Here is a 22,618-nt window from a genome sequence, read left to right on the forward strand (position 1 = left end):
ATGAGTCAACTCTACAGTCCAATATAAAATAAAAACTAAACACCCACAACAGAACATCAAAGTCTCCTCCTCCTGCTGCTGAAATTGACTTTAAGGAGGCTGGCCTTTCTGTACTCTTTTGGCTGCTGTGATGTAGATGCTTTCTCTTAACTCAGTTGAAAAAGCAAGAACAACAATAGGGAAAGAAAGGAGAGGAGATTGGGAACAAAGAGGGTAACTGCCTTCTCAGTCAATTACACATGATTAGTATTAGCAGAAGAGGCTCGGGTTACAGACAGTTACACTAAAAAGGCCTTTGATATTGGACTATCTGGTTAAAGATTTACCAACCAAGCAGAAAAGATGGGAAAGAGGATTGATAATAATCGGGAAGAGGAAGCCAGAGCAGACATGGCAACTAGTTCACAGACTTAGAATCACACCCACTACTCATTATGCTCCTATGGGATGAGAGATCAGTTTATTAGCAAGCTCAGCAACTCCACTGATAATTTTTCTTAGAGGAAAAAAAAAAACCAGTTGTTTTTCTAATGCTCTTTTTCTAATGCTTTATAAACTCAGAAGGCTTGGGTGCAGGTGATATTACTCTCATGTCCCTGCAAAATCTGCCATTCACACGGATGGGGGTGTGGCCCGAGGAATGCCTCCCCACTTTTCTCTACATGATTAATTATTAGCCTTCAAATTCTGGCTCCAAAGTCACTTCCCTGGGAAGCCTCTCTGACAGCTCAGTAAGTCATCTCCTCCTCTGCATCCCTGCACGCTCTGCTGTTCGCTTATCGATGCTTCCCTCAAGGGGTCTTGAGTTCCTGAAAAGAGGGGCTGGATCTTAATCATCTTTGAAAATGATCTCTAAACAGTGAGTGTGAATCCCTGGAACAACTGAGAGATGCTAAGAGAAGTGCAGTAGGGTGCAGGTGGGACGGCCACTTCCACGCGGTACTGACGTGTGACTGCAAGCTATGTTGTCTTTCATGTATAAAAGGGAATAATCTCTCTCCCAAATATCTCTTGGGATTGTGGGAAACAAAATGAATCTGAAAGCACTTGAAAATCAAAAGGAATCCATAAATGTAACATCAACCTTTTTGGTGGTAAAAGCTAAGGAAAGCAGATTCTTTATTGGATGGATCAATGGATGGATGGGTGTATGAGCGGATGGATGGGTGAATGGATGGGTGGATGGACGGGTGGGTAGGTGGGTGGGTGGATGGATAGATGAATGGGTGGATGGATGCATGGGTAAGTGGGAGGGCAGACAGATGAATGGTTGGATAGGTGGATTGTTGGGTGGATAAAGAGTAGTTAACCAGCCATGAAGCAGCTAACAGGAAGATAGAGAGAGGAAGCATCTAACTTCAAGTCTTTCCAGACCATCCTCTCAGGGAAACATCTCCCCAGGGATTCTGAATTTAGAAATGGGAAGATGGGAGAAGGGAATAGCCCCACCTAATTAACAAAATGTTATCTAATGAGTACACATAAACAACAGCCCTGGTCTAAAAGCTAGTAACTCCTCTCTCATATTTACTTAGCATTTATGTAGTATTTTAACATGTATTGATTTAGAATGCATAAGTTTAATATTTAATGTGACATAAATAGATTGCCATCAAGGTTCTCAAAGAACCCTCACTAGAGGCAATGATTCTATTTTTAAACTTAAAAAAGGCAAATGAGTTTCAACAAGATAGTTTAAAAACCTAGTTCAAAGAATAGGGGAGAAAGTTCATAATAGGATAGTTTTTCATCAATTTTAACTTCAACTAAAAATGCAAGTTGCAGCACAAGAATCGGGTCTAAAGAAAACACAAAGTGTGCACTAAAAATTATTTGAACAGCTTTCTCTGTCAAGAGGTGAATGAACTAAAAAAGATCCCTTTCTGAGTTTAATTTCACTAGGCAGTGTTTAGGTTTACAGTAAAGGAAAAATATATCCATAAACTGTGTGCCAAGTATCTGCCAAGGGAGGTTGTTTAGGAAGGAGACTTAATTTTGCTGTGGCCATACAGGGACACTGCCTGGAGAGCAGAGCCACATTTTAAAAGGGCTCCCTGTGCCCCAGCAGATGGACTGCAAACTTGACCAGACTGCAGACACCGTGTCCTCCACCCTCACCAGTTGAACGCATTAACTTCTCTACCCCTTCCCATATGCTTTTTCACACAGTCACAAACATGTCCAGCAGATGGTAGGTAAAAAAGAAAGAAATCGATCAGCTGAGCAAAAAGTGAAAAACCTTTTTCTAAAGGAGGCATCCAATCTCCTCCAACCTCTGATTAGATGGGAATATTTTAAATAATCAAATGGCACAAAACACAAGTAATGTCTTCCCTGCCATCCTCAAGAAGCACTGCCCTTTTGTATTACAATATGTGAGATAATAGACTTCATGGATCTAACGCTAGTCTGTTTTCCTAACTCGGAATAATCACAGATTTTCTTAATATCAAAAAATACTGACACAATAATAGAGCCACCAGCAGTTCCCAGGCGGTGATTTTTCTCCACATTAAACAACAAACAAATGCAGGGCTCTCAGGGTTAGCACTTCAGGAATCAGACTGAACAATTCCATCTCACTAGCATCATGGCAAGAAAATGTTTTAAGTTCAGAAAAAAAAAATCCTCTCCTTTCATGAAATCTCTATTTTAATATAAACAACAGAAAGGCTATTTATGCTACTAAATCTGTATGTCTGGGTAGAAGTCCAAAGAAGCCAGACAAAGGACTTGGGGAAAGTACCTCCACTAAAAGGCAACAGTATACATAGCAGGGAAATGGTACACAGGAGTCACTGTTTCTGCATGGATACAGTTTCTTAAAAAAAAAAGGAGGCTTCTCTGAGTGAGTGAGAGAGAGTCACTCAGTCGTGTCCAACTTCTTGTGACCCTATGGACTGTATGTAGCCTTCCAGGTTCTTCTGTCCATAGAATTCTCCAGGCAAGAATACTGAAGTGGGTTGTCATTTCCTTCTCTAGAGGCTGCTCTGAAGTAGAAGAAAAGTTAGGAAAGGCCATGTGAGGGAAGAAATAGAACTGAAAAAAGAAGACCTGACTCAGACACCCACCTTTGCCCCCATTCCAGATGTGGCTCTCTGGAACAGCTTGGTTCTGTGAAATCCACATACAGACATGCACATGCATCTAAAGACACCCAGCGTATATTTTCACAGGTTAACAGCACCAGCAGAGGAAATAAGCAGACAATCCTATGTGCGTGCATGCTCAGTTGTGTCCAACTCTTTGCGACCCCAAGGACTGTAGCCCGCTAGGTTCCTCTGTCCATGGAATTTTTCAGGCAAGAATACTGAAACAAGTTGCCATTTCCTCCTCCAGGGAATTTTCCCAACCCAGGGACTGAACCTGCATCTCTTAAGTCTTCTGCATTGGCAGGCAGATTCTTTACCCCTGCGTCACCTGATCCTATCTATTCTCAATTTCCAAATGATAGACTCAGTTGTTAGGAGAGTATTTTAAATCTCAAGGAATTTCACTTATTACAGTAGATCATCTCTTGGTATGCCTAGCTCTGAACCAAAATGTCTTACTTCTGTGAATAGATATGTTTAGAACTTTATTGTTTATCTTAAGTTTAAAAAAGGTTATTAAAATACTTTGAGGAATTGAATCAATACACTCATGACTCAAAAGGGATAGTGATGTGCCCCCAGTAATTTCTAGAAGCTGTTTAGTCATTAAGAGATCCTAGCACTTTTTGGAATGTTTCAACTCTTGCACCTTCCAACTGGTACGCATGTTGAGGTTTCTTTTAAAGAGGAGAACAGGCATAGAAACAGTCCTACAGAACTTCTAGCTTTGCATTAGTAGGATGCAAATAATAGACTCTGGAAGGGTTACTTTTCTTTTCTTTTTCTTTTCTATTCCTTCTCCACCCTGACACACATACACACCATGGCATATCTGGTTGATATGTGATAAAATAGTTCTACATGATCAGATGGGATGGATATTCATTGGGGAGGTAATCTGGTCATGTGACAGTCTTCAATAAAATATCAAAGAAAAATAAAAGTGTGCATGAAAATAAGCATAATGGTGAAATTTTAATTTCAATTTTTAAAAGTGCTCCAAGATTCTTCAAAAACTAAAGCCATTTACAGCTGAAAAATGAAACATATGCACTATATTATCTATCTGGGCATCTACGTATCTATCTATTTGGTATATATAAACCTGCTCACTAAAAAGGCTAAAATTAAAAGGACTAGCACCACCAAAAGTTGGTGAGAATACGGAACAATAGAAATTCTCACATATATTCTATTTGTGTATAGAAAGATACAACTAATTTAGAAAAAGGTCTAGTAGTACCTTATGAAACTAAACATTCTGCTGGGTTATAGGGTATTTATTTCACTAAGAGCAATGAAAGCATATGAAAACATATATATCCACAGAACAACTTTATAAAATGTTCACAGCAACTCTATTTACAACAGCCCCAAACCAGAAACAACTTGTTTCTATAGGAGAGTGAATAAACACACTGCAGAATATTCCTCCAGTGGAATATTACTCAGCAATAAAAATAAGTGATCCATTGTTTCAAGAAACACATGGATAGATCTCAAAAGAAAATTATGGTAAACAAAAGAAGCCAGGGTCCATATTGCATGATTCCAATTATAGGAAGTTCTAGCACAGGCAAGAAAGTAACCTAAGATGGAAAAAATTAGAACAGTGGTTTCCCCTAAGAGGCAGGGGCAGAAACTTACTGAGAGGAGCATAAGGGAAATTTCTGGAATGATATTCTGTACTGCAATGGGATTTAGGGTTGCACAGGTGAATGCATATGTTAACACTTAAGATGTGTGTATTTCTTTGTATGTAAATTTTCCTATGAGAGAGAAATCAAACACATATTGAATGCTAATTAATGCTATTCATGCTGCAGCATTTGGAAGAAAGGGCACAGTAATTTGATACATATTTTAAAATTCATGGAAAAAGGGGATGGATTAATTAATGCATAGAAGGATGAATGAATTGAGAGATAAGTAATAAAGCAAGTGTGTGCTTGTGTGCTAAGTCACTTCAGTTGTGTTCCATTCTTTGCAACCTCATGGACTGTAGCCCGCTAGGCTCCTCTGTCCATGTGATTTTCCAGGCAAGAATACTGGAGTGGGTTACCATGCCCTCTTCCAGGGGATCTTTCCAATCCAGGGATTGAACCTGCATCTCTTATATCTTTTGCATTGGCAGGCGGGTTCTTTACAGCTAGCACCACCAATAAAGCAAGTATAGTAAAATGTTAATTAGAGAATTCCAGTGGTTAGTATGGGGTATTCCCTGTAAATTTCTTTTAATTTTTTTAGTGGACAAATATTTTCATGAATATTGGAAGTAAGTTGGAAAAAAATTTATTATAGTCCCATAATGGTATCATTTAGAAATTTATTTTCACGATCATTGTATAAGCAAAGAGGACCTAAGAAGTCTTCTTTTTTTTTGAGAGTGAAAAAGATTAAACTTTTGCAAGTAGGTCCAAATGCCAAATAAACACTGTATTTTACACCTACTTTGGAGTGAATAAAGCCCCCACTTGATGCCCAAGAAGGACAAGGGCATATTTACAATCCAAATATACCTGAAAGACTATTTTGGAAATAACCACATACTTTCCTACCCATGACTCTCCAGTTGCTGGGTTCTAACAGGTCCCTCTTGTTACAAAAACTGCTTGCCACATACTAATGGGCTTTGAACACAAACCAGAAGGTTCCCCCAAGCCCAGCTAGGTGTAACTCCAAAATCCCACCTTGTTCAACTGGACCTCCCTCAGGAGCTCAAGAGAATTCCTGGTGAGAGCCCCTTACATCTTCTACACATCTGCATTCTCCACAACTAGCCCAGGAGATGCTCTTAGGATGCTCAGAAGTAACTGTTCAGGGTGGCTTTCCGAGGCTCAAAGGCCAACAAGGATCACGCAGTCGATATTTTTGTCTTTCTTCATAAAAACAAACAGGTCCATCCGGAGCCCCCTTATTTATACTGGTAAAATGCCAAGAGGGTCAAAATTGTGTGAAATTCTACTTTATTCCTCCAACTCATAAAGCAGCCCAGTGTGAGAGTGAAGGCTGCCTGGTGTCACATGGCGGACTCTATCACTTACTGTGTGATTTTTTGGGGTAAATGGTTGAACTTCTTTATGTCTCACATTCCTCTTCTATAAAATGAAGCTGGTATTTACAGCTATTGTAGGATTGACGCTAAAAAGCCTCTTGATGAAAGTGAAAGAGGAGAGTGAAAAAGTTGGTTTAAAGCTTAACATTCAGAAAACTAAGATCATGGCATCTGGTCCCATCACCTCATGGGAAATAGATGGGGAGACAGTGGAAACAGTGTCAGACTTTATTTTAGGGGGCTCCAAAATCACTGCGGATGGTGACTATGGCCATGAAATTAAAAGACGCTTACTTCTTGGAAGGAAAGTTATGACCAAACTAGACAGCATATTAAAAAGCAGAGACATTACTTTGCCAACAAAGGTCCGTCTGGTCAAGGCTATGGTTTTTCCAGTGGTCATGTATGGATGTGAGAGTTGAACTGTGAAGAAGGCTGAGTGCCGAAAAATTGATGCTTTTGAACTGTGGTGTTGGAGAAGACTCTTGAGAGTCCCTTGGACTGCACGGAGATCCAACCAGTCCATCCTAAAGCAGATCAGTCCTGGGTGTTCATTGGAAGGACTGAAGCTGAAGGTGAAACTCCAGTACTTTGGCTACCTCATGCGAAGAGTTGACTCATTGGAAAAGACCCTGATGCTGGGAGGGGTTGGGGGCAGGAGGAGAAGGGGGAGACAGAGAATGACATGGCTGGATGGCATCACTGACTCGATGGGCATGAGTTTGAGTAAACTCTGGGAGTTGGTGATGGACAGGGAAGCCTGGCGTGCTGCGATTCATGGGGTCGCAAGGAGTCAGACATGACTAAGTGACTGAACTGAACTGAATTATAGAAAGAAACTTCATTTCCACATTCTCAGGGTCAACGTGACAAAACTCAGGACCACTTTAAATATAGAATTTGGTACAGCCAAACGAATTAATGCTTTTAAATTTTGGTGTTGAAGAAGACTCTTGAGAGTCCTTTGGACTGCAAGGAGATCAAACCAGTCAATACTAAAGGAAATCAACTCTGAATAGTCATCAGAAGGACTGATGCTGAAGCTCAGGCTCCAATAATTTGGCCACCTGAGGCGAAGAGCTGACTCATCGGAAAAGACCCTGATGCTGAGAAAGATTGAGGGCAGGGGGAAGAAGGGGACGACAGAGGACAAAATGGTTGAATGGCATCACTGACTCAATGAATGTGAGTTTGAGCAAGCTCTGGGAGTTGGTGATGGACAGGGAAGCCTTGCATGTTGCAGTTTATGGGGTCACAAAATCAGACACGAATGAGCAACTGAACAAAGCTGCCTTAGGTTTTCCTCACATGTGCCTCCAGAGTTTAGAGCTTAGTCCATAGAGTTTAGGGTCCTATAGTCTCAGGGCAGGAAGGGACAGAGAAGACTACCTTATAACAGTCCTTTCTGAGACTCTTGGAAAGAAAACCCACAGTTGTCTTCTTCTCTGCTCCTCTCAGCATCTCCAGCAGCAGGGAAACCTGCCTGCCACCTCTCTATCCACTGCAGACGCCATGATCCATCTTTACACTGTGGCTATGTGGGCAGGATGAGATGCCCAAAGTTGTCCCGCCCTCACTGTAGCACTTTCTAATGTCACATGGAATGGAAAAAAGAACTACAGAAGAGGTGATGAAGGCCACGTACTCAAAGACAGGGAGGTTGTCCTGAATTGTCCTATGGGCCCAACAAGAATCTGCCTGCAGTGTGGGAGACCTGGGTTCCATCTCTGGGTTGGTAAGATCCCCTGGAGAAGGGAATAGCAACCCACTCCAGTATTCTTGCCTGAAGAATTCCATGGACAGAGGAGCCTGGCGGGCTCATAGTCCATAGTGTCGCAGAGTCGGACACGACTGAGCCACCAACATTTTCACTTTCAGCCTAACCACACGAACCCTTCAAAGTTGAGAACTTTCTCTGGTCATGATCAGAGAGACAGGGCAGAAGGAGAAGTCAGAGATATATGACATCTGAATAGGACTCCGCATTCTGCGGCCCGTTTGGCAGTGGAAGGGGCAAGGTGACAAAGGATACAGGTGGCCTTAAGGCGTGAAGACAGGCTCACGGCTGTCAGCCAGCAAAGAAACAGGGACCGCTGCTTGCTTTCTGTGAGGAACTCAATTCTGAAGACAACTTGAATGAGAGTTTGAAAGCGAACTCTAACCTGGAGTCTCCGAGAAGGACCCTGCCTTGCTGGTGCTTTGATTTTGGCCTTGTGATGCCCTGAGCAGAGGCTCAGCTGAGCGGCGCCCACACCTCCCACCAGCAGGAACTGTGGGGTCATATCCGTGCTGCTTCATGTCACTGATTTGGGCTAATCTGTGAAGCAGCCATAGAAAACGAATCTAATGGCCCTTAAAATATCTGAGTTTCCCAGCAGGTCTTCTGGTATCTTTATTTATTTATTTTGTTTAGAGCAAACACTCTCTGGGACTGGATCATCTTTCATAAACAAGGCTTTGAGGCTGCTCACTTAGCTGCCCTGCTTTTAAGAACAACAATGAGATGCCCCAACTTCTTTCATCTGATGAGCTCGGTTCAGCTATTCTGGGGCTGAACCTGTGAGGACCAGTCAGGATGAAGTTCTACTGGAGGACTGTGCGAATGTTGGGGCCTTGGGTCCAGCCCTGCACTTGCTAACATTATGGACGTGAAATGGAAAACACAGCATACAAAGTCAAGAGACCCAGTTTCAAGTTCTCCTTGGAATATGTTCTGCAGGGTAAACAGCGAGCTTAAATTTGGCCTCCTACGACCAAATATAATTCTCCAAGTGTGGTGAGAGCAGCACATGACATAGCAGGTTTATGTCTGAATCTGCTTTTAGAAACCACAAACTCAAGGCAGTCCAAAATCCATCCTGCCGTAGATGGAATGTCTGTGTACCACCCACCCCAGAATTAATGTATTGAAACCTAATCTCTAATGTGATAGTATCTGAAGAAGGGGCTTTTGGGAGGTGCTAATGTCATGAGGGTGGGGAGCTCATGAATGAGATTAGTGCCCTGATAAGCAAGAGGTCTCAGAGAGCTCCCTCTCCCATTCTGCTATGTGAGGACATCTGCAAAGCAGAAGTGGGCTCCTACCAGACACCACATCTGCCAATTCCTTGATCTTGGATTTCTCAGCCTCCCAAACTGTGAGAAATAAATTTCTGCTGCTTATTAGCCAACCAGTCTATGGTAATCTGTTACAGCAGCTTGAATGGACTAAGACATCCACTGTTCACCTTTATTTAATAAGAAAGTATGATCACTCTCCCAACAAAGTACTCATTCAAATCACTAATAAAATAGTATTAGAAACCAACTATAAGTTATAAATAATAAGAACAAGATGAATAGAATGCTGTTAACAACAAAATATTAAGAACCAAGTCACACAAGCTTTAATTTTCTCTGTTAAGACAGATTTCCATTTTAAAAATGATTCTTGTTGACCCTTCTCTCTGAGAGGAAAGATCTAAGCTCTAATTGTGGTGCAAAGGAAACAAACCACAACCACACTTGAGTATGATCAGTACAAAGTCATTCATGAGACTCTGCTACTAATTACTGGTTTGAAATCAGAGGTCTTACTAATATGACTCACCTTACGGATTGAGCTAGCTTTCACCAGTGTTTAGTCTTTAGTTCGGCTCTGTCAAAATGACATTAAATTCTTTCCTTCGATATGAATTCAGCCATTTTTCTATTCAAATTCTGAGCTCAGAAAAGTCAGTCTAGGCACATGAAATGTTCATTTGACTTGGACATGGTTGTCTCTGCTCATTACACTCATGTGTCTCTACCCCTGTGGGGCACAGATCAAAACAAGACAAATGAGAAACAAACCAGCCTGTTATAGCTCACTTCCATGCTAACTTCTCTTAAGCGAGCTTTTTCAAAACCCTTTTCTACTTTCCACAATCTCAAAAAATCTTGCCTGTTCTCATATTTGAGTATGTTTATGTATTTCATAGAAAACTCAGGGTTTGAACTATTTGAACATATTAAATCTGTATTTGATCATACTATCACCAGTGTAAGTACTATGAGTTTTACCTAATTGTTAATGAAAATTATTATTCCCAGTTTCAACTGATATTGGAAAACACCACGGTATCAATATTGTCCAATCAATGCTGTCCCTGCTTAAATATTTGATCACCGAAAGGACACCTCTTACCTAACTTACAACTTTTGGAAGCAATAAGTGGTGTTCTGTGTGCTTATGCTCTCTCAAATGCAACTTCTTGTGTCCCACTGTGGACAAATCCTTAAATATCTAGAAATAAACATCACAGAGACCTTACAGCTGGATTTTAGTCATGCAAGTGTTAACAGGTTTCATCATACTCAAGAGACTCCTGTCTAATTACATTAAAGTACCTTGGTGAAGTCCTTCCTAATTTATTTTTCTATTTCTATTCCGACTGGATTGTAAAATATGAGAGGGTAAGCACCCCTAAGTGATAAAGCTTACCCCAAAACATACTGTCCCTTCCACATCACCCTTTTTTGCATGACAAGTGTTTAGCACACTGTCTTCATACAGAGGGGCTTCCCTGGTGGCTCAGCGGTAAAGAATCCCCTGCCAAGCAGGAGACACAGCTTCGATCCCTGGGTAGGAAAGATCCCCTGGAGAAGGAAGTGGCAACCCACTCCAGTATTCTTGCCTGGGAAGTCCCACAGACGGAGAAGCCTGGGGGGCTACAGTCCATGGGGTTACAAAGAGTCGAACATGACTCAGCAACTGAGCACACACACTTCATAGAGCAGATGCTTAGCATTTAGGATTTTAAGGACAAAAAAGAGGAACATGGCTGTGAGTGAAGAAAGTGAAGATATACAACCAGCACCCAGGGGATGACAATGGAACATTCTAGCTGGAGGCGATGACTTAACCTGGCGAAGAACAGGAGATAAAGTTGGAACAGACATGTGAGGAAAGGCCAGATGTCATAATTTAGACTCCATACGTTGGGCAACAGAAAGTCAAGTTTTTCTGTGGGAGAGAAACATGAATAAAATGGTGTTTGTATGGGGTCACATGGAGAGAGCTTAGGTTGAAAGAATGGACCACAACAGAAAGACACATTGAAAGTGAAAGTGAAGTCACTCAGGCGTGTCTGACTCTTGCCTACCAGGCTCCTCTGTCCATGGGATTTTCCAGGCAAGAGTACTGGAGTGGGTTGCCATTGCCTTCTCTGATAAACCCATCTACCAGGATCTAAAGACATCTATATAATTGTACTCTATAGACTCGCCCTTATGATTACCAACTGAATAGCTTCTAAAGGAGAGAAAGCATCTAAGGGCACATCCAGATTTGAGTCTAGTTAATAGATAAGCTGCTAAGTTAGGGTAAGCTGGATCGGAGAAGGAGGCTGGCAGTTGAGTTTGTCAACACCATGCGCTGATTAGAGATGTCCAGTAGCTTGCTAGACAGAAAGAAATAGAGCAAAGACACCAGGTCAAGGCCAGAGAAAGAAAATCTGGAATCATCCATAGTATTTAATTAGTGGGATCTCTGTGGGTTAATAGATCCTTCAAAGGGTAAAGGAAAGAAGAAAGAGCAAACGTTTGGAGCTTCACTTTTACCGAGAAGAGGAGGAGCTGGCAAATCATTTCAAACAGAGGCTTGATCAGAGGAAGGTGGAGACGTCTTAAATATGCAGACTGAACTATTAATTTTAAGGGAACTCACTATGAAACCCTTCCTAAAGTGGGTGGTTTTGGGTCACACTGCAGAATTTAAGAACGATTACTTTCATACAACGAATTGGTCTATTTAGGGTGCTGAAGCTTAATCTAAAAAATACTTTTAAAGCACATTCATTTCCATGTTTGCTGGAACTGAATAATTCAGCCAGGGCTGTGGTCTTTGAAAGTCCTGAAGTGGGAACTTCCCTGATGGTAGAGTGGATGGGAATACATCTGCCAATGCAGGGGACACAGGTTCAATCTGTGGTCCAGAGGATTCCACATGCAGCGGAGTGACTAAGCCAGTGCACCACGACAACTGAGCCCGGGTGCCCAGAGCCCATGCCCTGCAGCGAGAGAAGCCAGTGCAACAAGAAGACCGCACATGGCAACTAGAGAGTAGTCCTTGATCACTGCTGCTGCTGCTGCTAAGTCACTTCAGTCGTGTCCAAGTCTGTGCGACCCCATAGACGGCAGCCCACCAGGCTCCCCTGTCCCTGGGATTCTCCAGGCAAGAACACTGGAGTGGGTTGCCATTTCCTTCTCCAGTGCATGAAAGTGAAAAGTGAAAGTGAAGTCGCTCAGTCGTGTCCAACTCTTAGAGACCCCATGGACTGTAGCCCACCAGGCTCCTCCGTCCATGGGATTTCCCAGGCAAGAGTACTGGAGTGGGATGTCATTGCCTTCTCCGCCTTGCTCACTACTACTAGAGAAAGCCCACAAGTGGTAAAAAGACCCAGCTCAGCCAAAAATAAAATAAATAAAAAGTCCTGAAGTCATATCTGGTGAAATCAAATAAAAACGACTTGTTTACAATATTACTCTATAACTTGATCAAACTATAAAAGCATTATTGAAGTATATGTGTTATCACAGGACAAATTCTTCCAATTAGACTTCTGAAATGCTTTTACACCCAATTCTCCTTCCACACACAGTCTGTTGTTTTTCCTCTGCTTTTTTAGTAAGTAGCATTTACTAAAACTACTAAATTAGCAGGGCTTCCCTGGTGGCTCAGCTGGTAAAGAATCCACCTGCAATGCAGGAGACTCCAGTTCGATTCCTGGGTCAGGAAGTTCCTCTGGAGAAGTGATAGGCTACCCACTCCAGTATTCTTGCCTAGAGAATTCCCATGGACAGAGGAGCCTGGCAGGCTACAGTCCATGGGGTTGCAAAGAACTGGATATGACTGAGTGACTAAGCACAGCCCAGTGTTTGCCAAAAATAGTAAAGATAAACTACTAGATTTTCAGAGATATCAGTAATGTGTTTAAAAATGAAAGTTTGATTAAAATGTAGAAAGTACTTTCACTTGCAAGCTATTAGTTCAGAACTTCATCCAATGGTTCTTTCTCTTGGTTAGATTTTTTTAAGCCAATAAGTTGTAAGTTACCAAGTACAAACAGGATACAAAAAGAATTCTTAAAGTCATTTCGAAGACTTTGCCAGAAATTCTCTAGACAGTGCTGTTGCTTCTGCACAGCCCTCCCACACCTGGCTTGCAAGGAAGCCCGGCAGTCTTGGCAAGTTCAAGTCCCACAGTTTCCCAGGATGTGAGCCTATTTAGATGTGAGTTTTATTTAGATGTTATGCTCTTAATATACTGTCAGCATAAGTCATGCTTGTTGGATGAACCTCCTGATAGTTTTCATCCCTTCGTGGTCTTTCAACTGATCATGACATTCTAACAACAGAAATTTGAATTTGGCTAAGAACAGATCTCTCACAGAGAAGAGAGAGAGGCAACCATTCATCTCAGTTGTTATGACAGATTGTTGCTTTTCTGAGATGAACAAAAAGTTTGCACATCATTACAAAATACCTTACTGTTAGACAGTGAGCGGCAACCTAGCTCTGACTTTTCTTTTGTCATATAAAGAGAATTTTCTGGGATTTTTTTTTTTTTTTTTTTTTTTGGTGTGTGTCCGACTCTTTACAGCCCCTTGGACTGTAGTCCACCAGGCTCCTCTGTCCATGAAATCTTCCAGGCAAGAATACTGAAGTGGGGTGCCATTTGCCCCTCCAGGGGATCTTCCTGACCCAGGGACTGAACGTGCATCTCTTGCATCTTCTGCATTGGCAGGTGGATTCTTTACCACTAGCACCACCTGGGAAGCCCCATAAAGAAAGTGTTGGAGTTCACAAATACATCTCTGTAGGCCACGTCTGCACAGCTTATGGTTCTTCAAGTAGCCTGACCCTGAGCCCCCAGCCCCCACCAAGCCAGTCTCAGTGCACAGTTGTGTAAGAGGGGGAGAAAGTCTGAATGAGTGGATGCTTGTGAATACCATTTCTGCAAAATTCCCAGAAAAAAATTAGATACTGTAAACACTTTAGGGCAACTTAGATGAAAACACTTCATAAAAACTTGCTATCATATGCTGGAGCTAGTTCAAATACATAATCAGCAAAGCTAAGCCTCATGGTGACAGCGAACCATTGCCTTTGAAGCCTGTTTGGTGATTCAAAGCAGCTACAGTAGGAAGAGCCAAACCTTAAATTTTATCTTGAATATATAAAGAGCAAAGTGATGCCAAGAAATTCTGCAGATGTTAGTTCCCTTGGATGACAGGACATAGGTTCATTTAATAAAGAAGGTGTCATTTAGCCCCAGGAATATAATGAGAATACTCTGGTCTATGATTTGTGTGCTCAAGGTCTCTAAGTAGTTTTTCCTAATCTAAACTTGGTTGGTGCATAACATCTGTGTGAACACAATGCAAGTTCAAAGCATGATTCACAGGGACTTTCCTGGCGGTCCAGTGGTCAGGACTCTGAGCTTCCACTGCCAAGGGCATGGGTTCAATCCCTGGTTGGGGAACTAAGATACTGCAAGCCTAGCTTTCGAAGACAAAACAAACAAACAAAATCCCCAAGTATGATTCATGGAATAGCTTCCACTACAGTAAAAGAAAAACTCTTACAAATTAAGTTTCCAAGAAGGTAAACATTGATGGTTTTTTTTTTTCCTTAAAATGCATGCATGGTGCCCTATAGTACATGTATTGGGTTGGCCAAAAACTTAATTTGGGTCTTTCATAAGATGGACTGGAAACACCCCAATGCCATGCTAGCCATCTTCAATTTTTTACCCTTTCGACACTACCTGAGCACCAGCTCTGTGCAAAACCATTTACAATCTGCTGTGGAAAATGCAAAGTGAAATCAGAGGGATTATTCATTTTCATTGGGTATGTGGCCCCGGAGAATAGAGAAGACATGAATTTTAAAACTATGTTACAAACGTAAATGTCAAGATCCTCTGAAGAACTCAGCTGGATGAAGATGCCCTTCTAATATCAAAGGAGCAATTGCCCCATTGCCTGAAAAATGGTATGAGCTCAAAATCCAGATGCCAGGTAGTGAGACCCTGTGTCATGGCTGAGCTCCTGGGCTCAACTTTTTAAAAGGCCATCCTGTGTTCTGAGAGAATAGCATTGAAACAAGTATACTATCAAGCGTGAAACAGATCACCAGCCCAGGTTGGATGCATGAGACAAGTCCTCAGGGCTGGTGCACTGGGAAGACCCAGAGGGATGGGATGGAGAGGGAGGTGGGAGGGGGAATCAGGATGGGGAACACATGTAAATCCATGGCTGATTCATGTCAATGTATGGCAAAAATCACTACAATATTGTAAAGTAACTAGCCTCCAACTAATAAAAATAAACGGGAAAAAAAATAAAGACATGGAAACAACAACAACAAAAAAGGCCATCCTACCCAGTCAAGGAAGTAATCCTGGGGAAAAGTATTCCAAGATACTTGGATCTCCCACTTCAAACATACCACATACTAAGGGACTCCTTAGTACCTTAGTTATTGTTGTTTAGTCGCTAAATCATGTCCGACTCTTTGCAACCCATTGACTATAGCCCACCAGGCTCCTCCGTCCATGGGATTCCCCAGGCAAGAAAACTGGAGTGGGTTGCCATTTCCTTCTCCAGGGGATCTTCCCAACCCAGGGATCAACACACATCTCTTTATGTCTCCTGTATTGGCAGATGGGGTCTTTACCACTCGTGCCACTTGGGTGCCCAAGGTACTCCTAGCAGTGCATAAATATCTCACAGGTTGAGCACTTCTCACCCACTGCACAGAATATTCCATTTTTGAGACTTCAGTTACCAGGTAAGATTTTCAGCAGCAAGATCTCTGCAAAATGTGGTCTTAGAACTAAACCTAGAAGACCTTTTTTGTTCCAGTTATGGTTATACCTTCTCCTATTTTATACATACATGAACTTACTATTTCCATATTCCTATTTCAAGTGCAAAACAAAAAATTCCACCCATTCCTTGGAATTAATGACCTTGTGGAAACACAAATATCATATTCATTGAAATAGCTGATTCAAACATCAGGAGGGTATTAATGAAGAAGGCTGCAATTCAACACTGATGAGCTAATGTCCTAAACATTTATTTCGTACACAAAGAGATACATGAGTCTTTCCTGTACCTTATCAAGGTCCCCCCTTCCCTGATATACATGACTAAATTTATACACAATTCAGAATGGTCCTATTCCAGCACAGTTATAGAAAAAGCAGTGCATGAAAGAGATGCCAGCGAATGGTGTGGCAGGCGATGAATAGGAAAACCTTTAACTCAACATGTAGGAAACAAACTAAACCCAGCGGACTGTGGGGAGCACCTCCTTTCCCTATCGGAACATCAGAGGTGGAAATCCACCAGGGTTCTCTGCTCCCTGGCACTCCTGGGCTCTGAAAATTTGTCAGAAGGGAAGACGGTGAGCAGTGGGCAAGATGGAAAGAGGGAAAGGTAAGGTCCAGCAGGAGGATGGAACGCTCGCCGTGGATTCAGTCTGCAAGGCAGACTTCACAGAACACACACCTTTCAGGGGGAAAGGACACCTCCAGGCGAGGAGTCTGGGAGTCGGGGCGGGGGTGGGGGTCTACAGAGCCGCAGGGAAATCCTCCAGGTGGGCCTGAAAGGCCCGGCGAGGCCCGGCATCGGTGTCCTGGGTGGATGCCCGACGTTTAGGTGTCCTGGGTGGATGCCCGACGTTTACCTGGGGCGGCCTCACTCACCGTTTTGAAAAGTCAGGCAACAGAGAAGCATTCAATTTAGACCCCACAAACGGTGCAAAAGAAGCTTTGGGCGTCCCCCACAAATACATTCTTATTTTGAAAACAAAAGACAAGCTTGTGGCCATTCTCAGAGGCGATCACATTCCTCCCAGGGCTGGAAAGCAGATTTGCAAAGGCCAAAGATTAGACAAAAGGCAAGAGCCCTGGAAATGATTTAAAATAACAACAACAACAAAAAATTGATTAGGGCCTCCCAGTTCCAATTCTGTCTCCCCTCCGGGGATGATTCCTGGGCTATCCAGCAAATCCCTTAAGGCCTGGAAAAGACGTGGGATAAGGAGGGGGAGGAGACCCCGAAACTTTCCCAAACTGCGGCAGGCTGGAGGCGGGCAGTGACCGCGGACCTAGGGGTTCCGGGGCGCAGGGGGCACCTCAGGGGCGGCGGCCACCCCGTCAGCCGCCGCAACAAAAGGGCCGAGCGCAGCCTTCGCGACCGGGCTTCGAGCACCCGAGCCCGGAGGTGGGAGCGGGCGATGGCGACCGGGGGGCGACCGCTGTCGCCCGGGCGAAGCAGGAGATGGAGCCGCGTGTCCGCGTCGCGCATAAAGGACCCTCGGCTGCATCCAAACCTGCCACCCGGGGCGCCTGCAGCGGGTGCCACCCGCGCTCCCGGCGGTCCGCGGCCCCTCGGGGGCATCTGCCCGGGTATCGCGGCTTCCCCGGGCGGCGCCACCCCGGTCGGGAGCGCGGCACGGGGCTGCGGGCCCGGTGGCGACGGCTTGGGTTCGGGTTTCGGCCGCCGCGGGGACACAATGCGGCCCGGGAGCCCCGCCGCCTCTGCCGCAGGCCCGCGGCCGACACAAAGCCCGCCGCCGCCGCCGGCCCTCGAGCCTCTCGGGCCCCGCCGCCTACCGACCTTGGGCTCCGGCGCCAGGCTCCCGCAGCGTCTTGGTCACCGCCTTCCAGACGTGGCAGCCCAGCAGGCAGAGCAGGAGCGCCGCCGACCTGCTCATCTCCGCGCCGCAGGGCCCCGGGCGGCGCGGGCTGGCCGATCACCGGCTCGGAGCGGCGCGTCACGGGCGGTCGGCCGCCGCGCCTCCCTCCATGTCGCCTGGCTCCGCGCGCGCCGGGCCCCGCCGCCCGATTGGCCGCGCCCCCGCCCGGCGCGGCGCCGGGCCCCGCAGCCCACGGCCGCTCCCGCCTCCGCGCGCCCCGGTGGGTTTCCCCGAAGAGAGCCACCACCGCGCCGCCGCCGCCGCCGCCTTAACCCCTTCGCGCCCCCGCCCGCCGAGGCGCCCAGGCCCGGGGCCATGGTGCCACCTGGCGGCCGCGCGCCCACCCGCCCGCCCGCGTCGCCACCTCCTCGGGTCCACCCTGCGCTCCCACCGACCTCGGGGGGCCGTGGACGCGACCTTGGCGCCCACACCTCCCGGCCGCTTGGGAGTGACTATACCCCCCTTTCAGGCCCGTACCCTCGCACCTGGTTAGCTGATGGTCCTCTGGAGGCACTGGGGTCTTCCCGTGTGACTTCACTTGGTTTCTGCAGGATCGCGCCTCCGTGCAGCTCTTCCTGTCTCAATCCACCCAGGAACCCTAGTGGAGATTCCACACCCAACGTCCAAGGTCTGCGGGCAAGAAAGGCCCAGGCCGTGTGCGCAGCAGACGGCCCTCAGCGCTTAAGCGTTGACCGGGAACGTCTCCAGGTTGAAGATTAGGTTGGGGAGGAAATTTACATTTATTAAGTGCTTTTTACTTCCCATTTTTGTCTTCTATGATCTCTAATCTATGATCTAATCTATCTTCTAATCTATGATCTCAGAGGTAGGTATTGTAGTCCCCATTTACAGATGGGAAAATCGAGCCTAAGGCTGTTTAAGGAATTTGTCCTTAGCACATAGCTCCAGATTCCAGTAAGACAGTCTTGCTGGCCCTGGGTTGAAGCTCTCCACAAAAAGGTCTGGAGGTACTCCCACCTCTCATCCCAACTTCCTTTCCAGCACTTGCTCGTGTCTGGGTGCCTTCCTGCATACAACCCTCATGTCCCCTGACCCTCTTCCACCCTATCTCCCAACCAGCACTGTGGGGACCCTGGGACCTCTGTCCGGGACCTCCGCTCTGGGGAGAACCACACCTGGCTCACCAGATGCTCAGTGCTGCCTCCAGAGCAGTAGGCCAGAGGAGGGTTATTACTGTAATTTTATTAATTGGGCATTAAGGCATGGCAGGCACTGTACCAAAAAGAGAATGGAGGATGGCGCTTGCCCAGTTGGCTTATTATAGACAATCCTTGTGAGCTACAATAAAACCCAGGAGGAGGGGAAGCCCTTGTGTGTGTTATTCGCACCCCAAGGACCAATGCCTCAATGAGTGCAAACTGGGCCCCTGCACAGGGTGGGGGGTAGTCAAGAAGGCAGAAAAGAAAACCCACAGTTAGGGACTGCCTGATACCTCCTCCTCCTGACTTCCAGTGTCAAAGCCTTAGGGTAATTCCAGAGTCCACATCAGAGCCAGGAGAGAGGAGCATGTGAGAGGACCATCGAGATCAGTCTGTCCTCAAGTCCAGCTTGGGTTCCTGCCCACAGGAGCACAGAGTCCAGGCCAGTGAGCTTGCTGGGTAGAGGATGGCTATTGCAGTTGGGCGGTCTCAAAGTTTTCAAGTCTCTTTTTTGGGCTGGGGGGCTGCTTCTAAGAAAAGAGACATTAAGTCCATCCTAGAGCTGAAACTTCTCCCTTCATATCTTTTGAAAATGTGCCTTTGTCTGGGATGTTGGTTCTAAGAGACAGGAGTAGCCTGAGCAAAATAATAATAGAGAACTAGGTAGTTATACACTTTACCTGGGACTCCTACAACATCCTGTGAGCGACGTGTCAGGTCTCATGAGGGAACTGAGGATACAATTATATTTGGAGTTCCTAGTATATGCCACCCTCACTAGACTGGAGATGTTTTCTCATAACAACTTACTTGGGTGGTATTATTATTCCTATTTTACGGATGAACAAACTGAGGCTCAGTGACAATTTGCCCACAATATCTGGGTCTGATGGCAGTAAACTCAAATTCCCTATATCAGGTTACCTCCAAGAAAAAATTTCTTGCCAATGATTCCAGTTACCTCTAGCTGTGTTCACATTGTTTTACAAACAGGGATTCAAATCCTGGTAAGGGCTGAATGTTGTTAACAGTTTGTGATGAATGGTATTGTGCCGATGTCAATTTCCTGGTTTTGATAGTGTGCTTTAATTATATACGATGTTACAGTTGGGGGAAGCTGTGAGGAGCTGGGGACCTTTCTGCAGGTCTTTTGTAACTTCTTGTAAGTCTATCATTATTCAAAATAAAATTAAAAAAAAAAAAAAAAAAAAACCCTTCTTCTATACTGTTTTTTCCCCTAAGATTTATTGTTTACCCAAAACACTGGTATTTGGGATCCTGAGTGAGTGATAGTTGCTCAGTCATGCCTGACTCTTTGCAACTTCAGGGACTATAGCCTGCTAGACTCCTCTGTCCATGGAATTCTCCAGGCAAGATTACTGGAGTGGGTCGCCATTTCCTTCTCCATTGGGGATCTTATATCTATGCTAATATAGAGTTCTAAAACTCTTAAGAGTGGGAGAAGCTTAACTAAAGACTCATTGCTTAGTCTAATCAAGTTTGGGTCACAATCAGGACTTGTAGATGGTCAAGATAACAGTTGTCATTACTGTGTGTGTAACAAAATTTCTGTGGATGACATGGCACTTTAGGAGCAGTTTATATATCTTGATAGCAACACTGGGGCTTGTATAAATAGCTTCAGAACTACCAGCCCCATTCCGTTTTGAAGATGAAACAGAAAGAGGTTAAATACCTTGCATAAGAGGTTAAATACCCATCTCAAAACCAAGGAGAGAGCTGAGGCCCCCATAAGCATTGTGTCCTCACATGGATGTTTTCTAGCTACTTGGGTGGGAAGCTAAGAACACAGAAATTTTGCAAAATCACACCATCATCTGCACTTTGCATATTATCTGCCTGGCATTACATAAGAATTAAATAATCACCCTTCTCCACTACCGGAATAAAAGAATATGGTTTACCTTTTCTCCTGTTTCAGAAACCAGACTCCCACTTAGTAACAGTGTTGTTGGAGGTGGGGGAGTCACTGCTTGGGAGGGAGTGTTTGCAGAACAATGGAAATCAGAAGTGTTCTTTCCTTCTAGAACTTTTCCTGTTGCTCTTATTAAAATCTCACATTGTTTGACTAAAGATGAATTATGACTGTACTTACTTGAAATTGCTTAGAAGTTGCCTGACTGCATTTCACTTCAATTTTCAAGTTCTCTGCCAAAAGCAGTGATGCCATATACAGAACTTTTCCTGGCTGAGTTTTTCCAGAGACCTTGACTTCAGAGGCTGTGTCAAGGCATCTTAGTCCAAGATTATTTCTCCCGTTGAAATCTTTCCTGATGTTGGTGCCCGTGAAGTGGAATTTTAATTGTCTGAATTTATTCCAAGAGGTGTGTCTTTCCTTCTCCCCATTCTCCTCCTGACCCCCTGCTCCCTCTGGTCTGCTCCTGAGTGAGAAACAGCCTGTGAACAACAAACTCAGTATGAGATCTGTACAGATCAGGAAGTGTGTCATGGCCATTCCAACTCCTGTTTGCTGACGCTTTTATTAAAGTTAGATAAAATGTAGCCAGAGGTGGAAATTGGAAGGGCTCAGCAATTTTTTTCAAAACATCTTGGCCGTCCATTTGGAAAAGACAATGACAAAAGGTGAAGAAATTACTGAAAAGGAACTGATGTTCCTAATGCTTGCACATTCCCCTTTATTGGTGAGTCACACCCATGTCAATCCATGAGCCTTTCAAATAGGATCTTCTTTAAGCTTCCCGAGAGAAGTTGCAAATGTGTATTAACCTACAACAGTGACTCCCTGGGGTGGGGGATTCAGGTCTCCTGTATGATTGTTCTTCTTTACATGCCTCTGCATCCCTAGAGGAGTCTGGGATGCAGCAGTAGGTCTTGGCTGTTGAAGAGGCTATTCAGAGTCTGGTGGATACCTTACAACCTGGTTGCCTGTTCCATTAACTCAAACCTTTGCTGGCGATTGAATGACAGTCCTATAGTCCAGGGGGGCTCAAGGAATGTAGGAACCTCAGCTTCTGTGGATGAAGAATGTCATCTGTCAAATCACTAAGCAAAGGATGTTGCAGCCAGCAAGTCTTCAGTCTCTGTGGCCAGCCCCCCACCCTCACTGTGCACCCTGAGGGGATTCAGGATGGAGAAAAGCAGGATCCTGGCCCCCTGAATAGCTAAGTTGCGTAACAAAGGAATGATTTCAGTGAGTCCCGTCTCTTGCATCTTTCCATACACAGAAATGGGCTAAATTCATTAATTGGTTATGTTTGGTGTTTCTTTAATTAGCAGTAATCTTTTTGTGTTCCAACAGCTTGCTTTGGGGGGTTATTTGTTTGCTTGTTTGGTTTCCCCTCCCCCAAATTTCGGTATTTCCTGGCTCCTCGCTTGCCTTTGTGGGACAGTCCCTCCGAGCTATCTGAGAGGCTGTCTCCCAGGCTTAAGTCCCCAGTATGTCCACCAAATAAATACAATTCTCTACTTTTAGGCTGCACAAAAACATAGTTCGGGAAAAGACAGGAAGCTAATGGTGAAAACAGAGAAGGTAATTAACAGTAATGGAGCTCATGTTTTGTGGCTCCTTCTGTACCCCGAACAGGAAAGAAAGCTTCACT

The 22,618-nt window shown here is 44.6% G+C and overlaps 1 protein-coding gene across 1 annotated transcript in view; it reads right to left on the reverse strand.

The window, feature by feature from the left end:
- FAM171A1 (family with sequence similarity 171 member A1) overlaps positions 1 to 18,079 on the reverse strand; it is a 125,989-nt gene extending 107,910 nt beyond the window's left edge. The window contains exon 1 of the mRNA XM_065921167.1: positions 17,799 to 18,079. Coding sequence (XP_065777239.1) covers positions 17,799 to 17,895 — 97 coding nt within the window. The 5' untranslated portion in view covers positions 17,896 to 18,079. The remainder of the gene's footprint in view (positions 1 to 17,798) is intronic.
- Between the last annotated feature and the right edge of the window lie 4,539 nt (positions 18,080 to 22,618).

The sequence above is a fragment of the Muntiacus reevesi genome, chromosome 2 (genome assembly GCF_963930625.1).
Source record: "Muntiacus reevesi chromosome 2, mMunRee1.1, whole genome shotgun sequence".
Taxonomy (NCBI): Eukaryota; Metazoa; Chordata; class Mammalia; order Artiodactyla; family Cervidae; genus Muntiacus; species Muntiacus reevesi.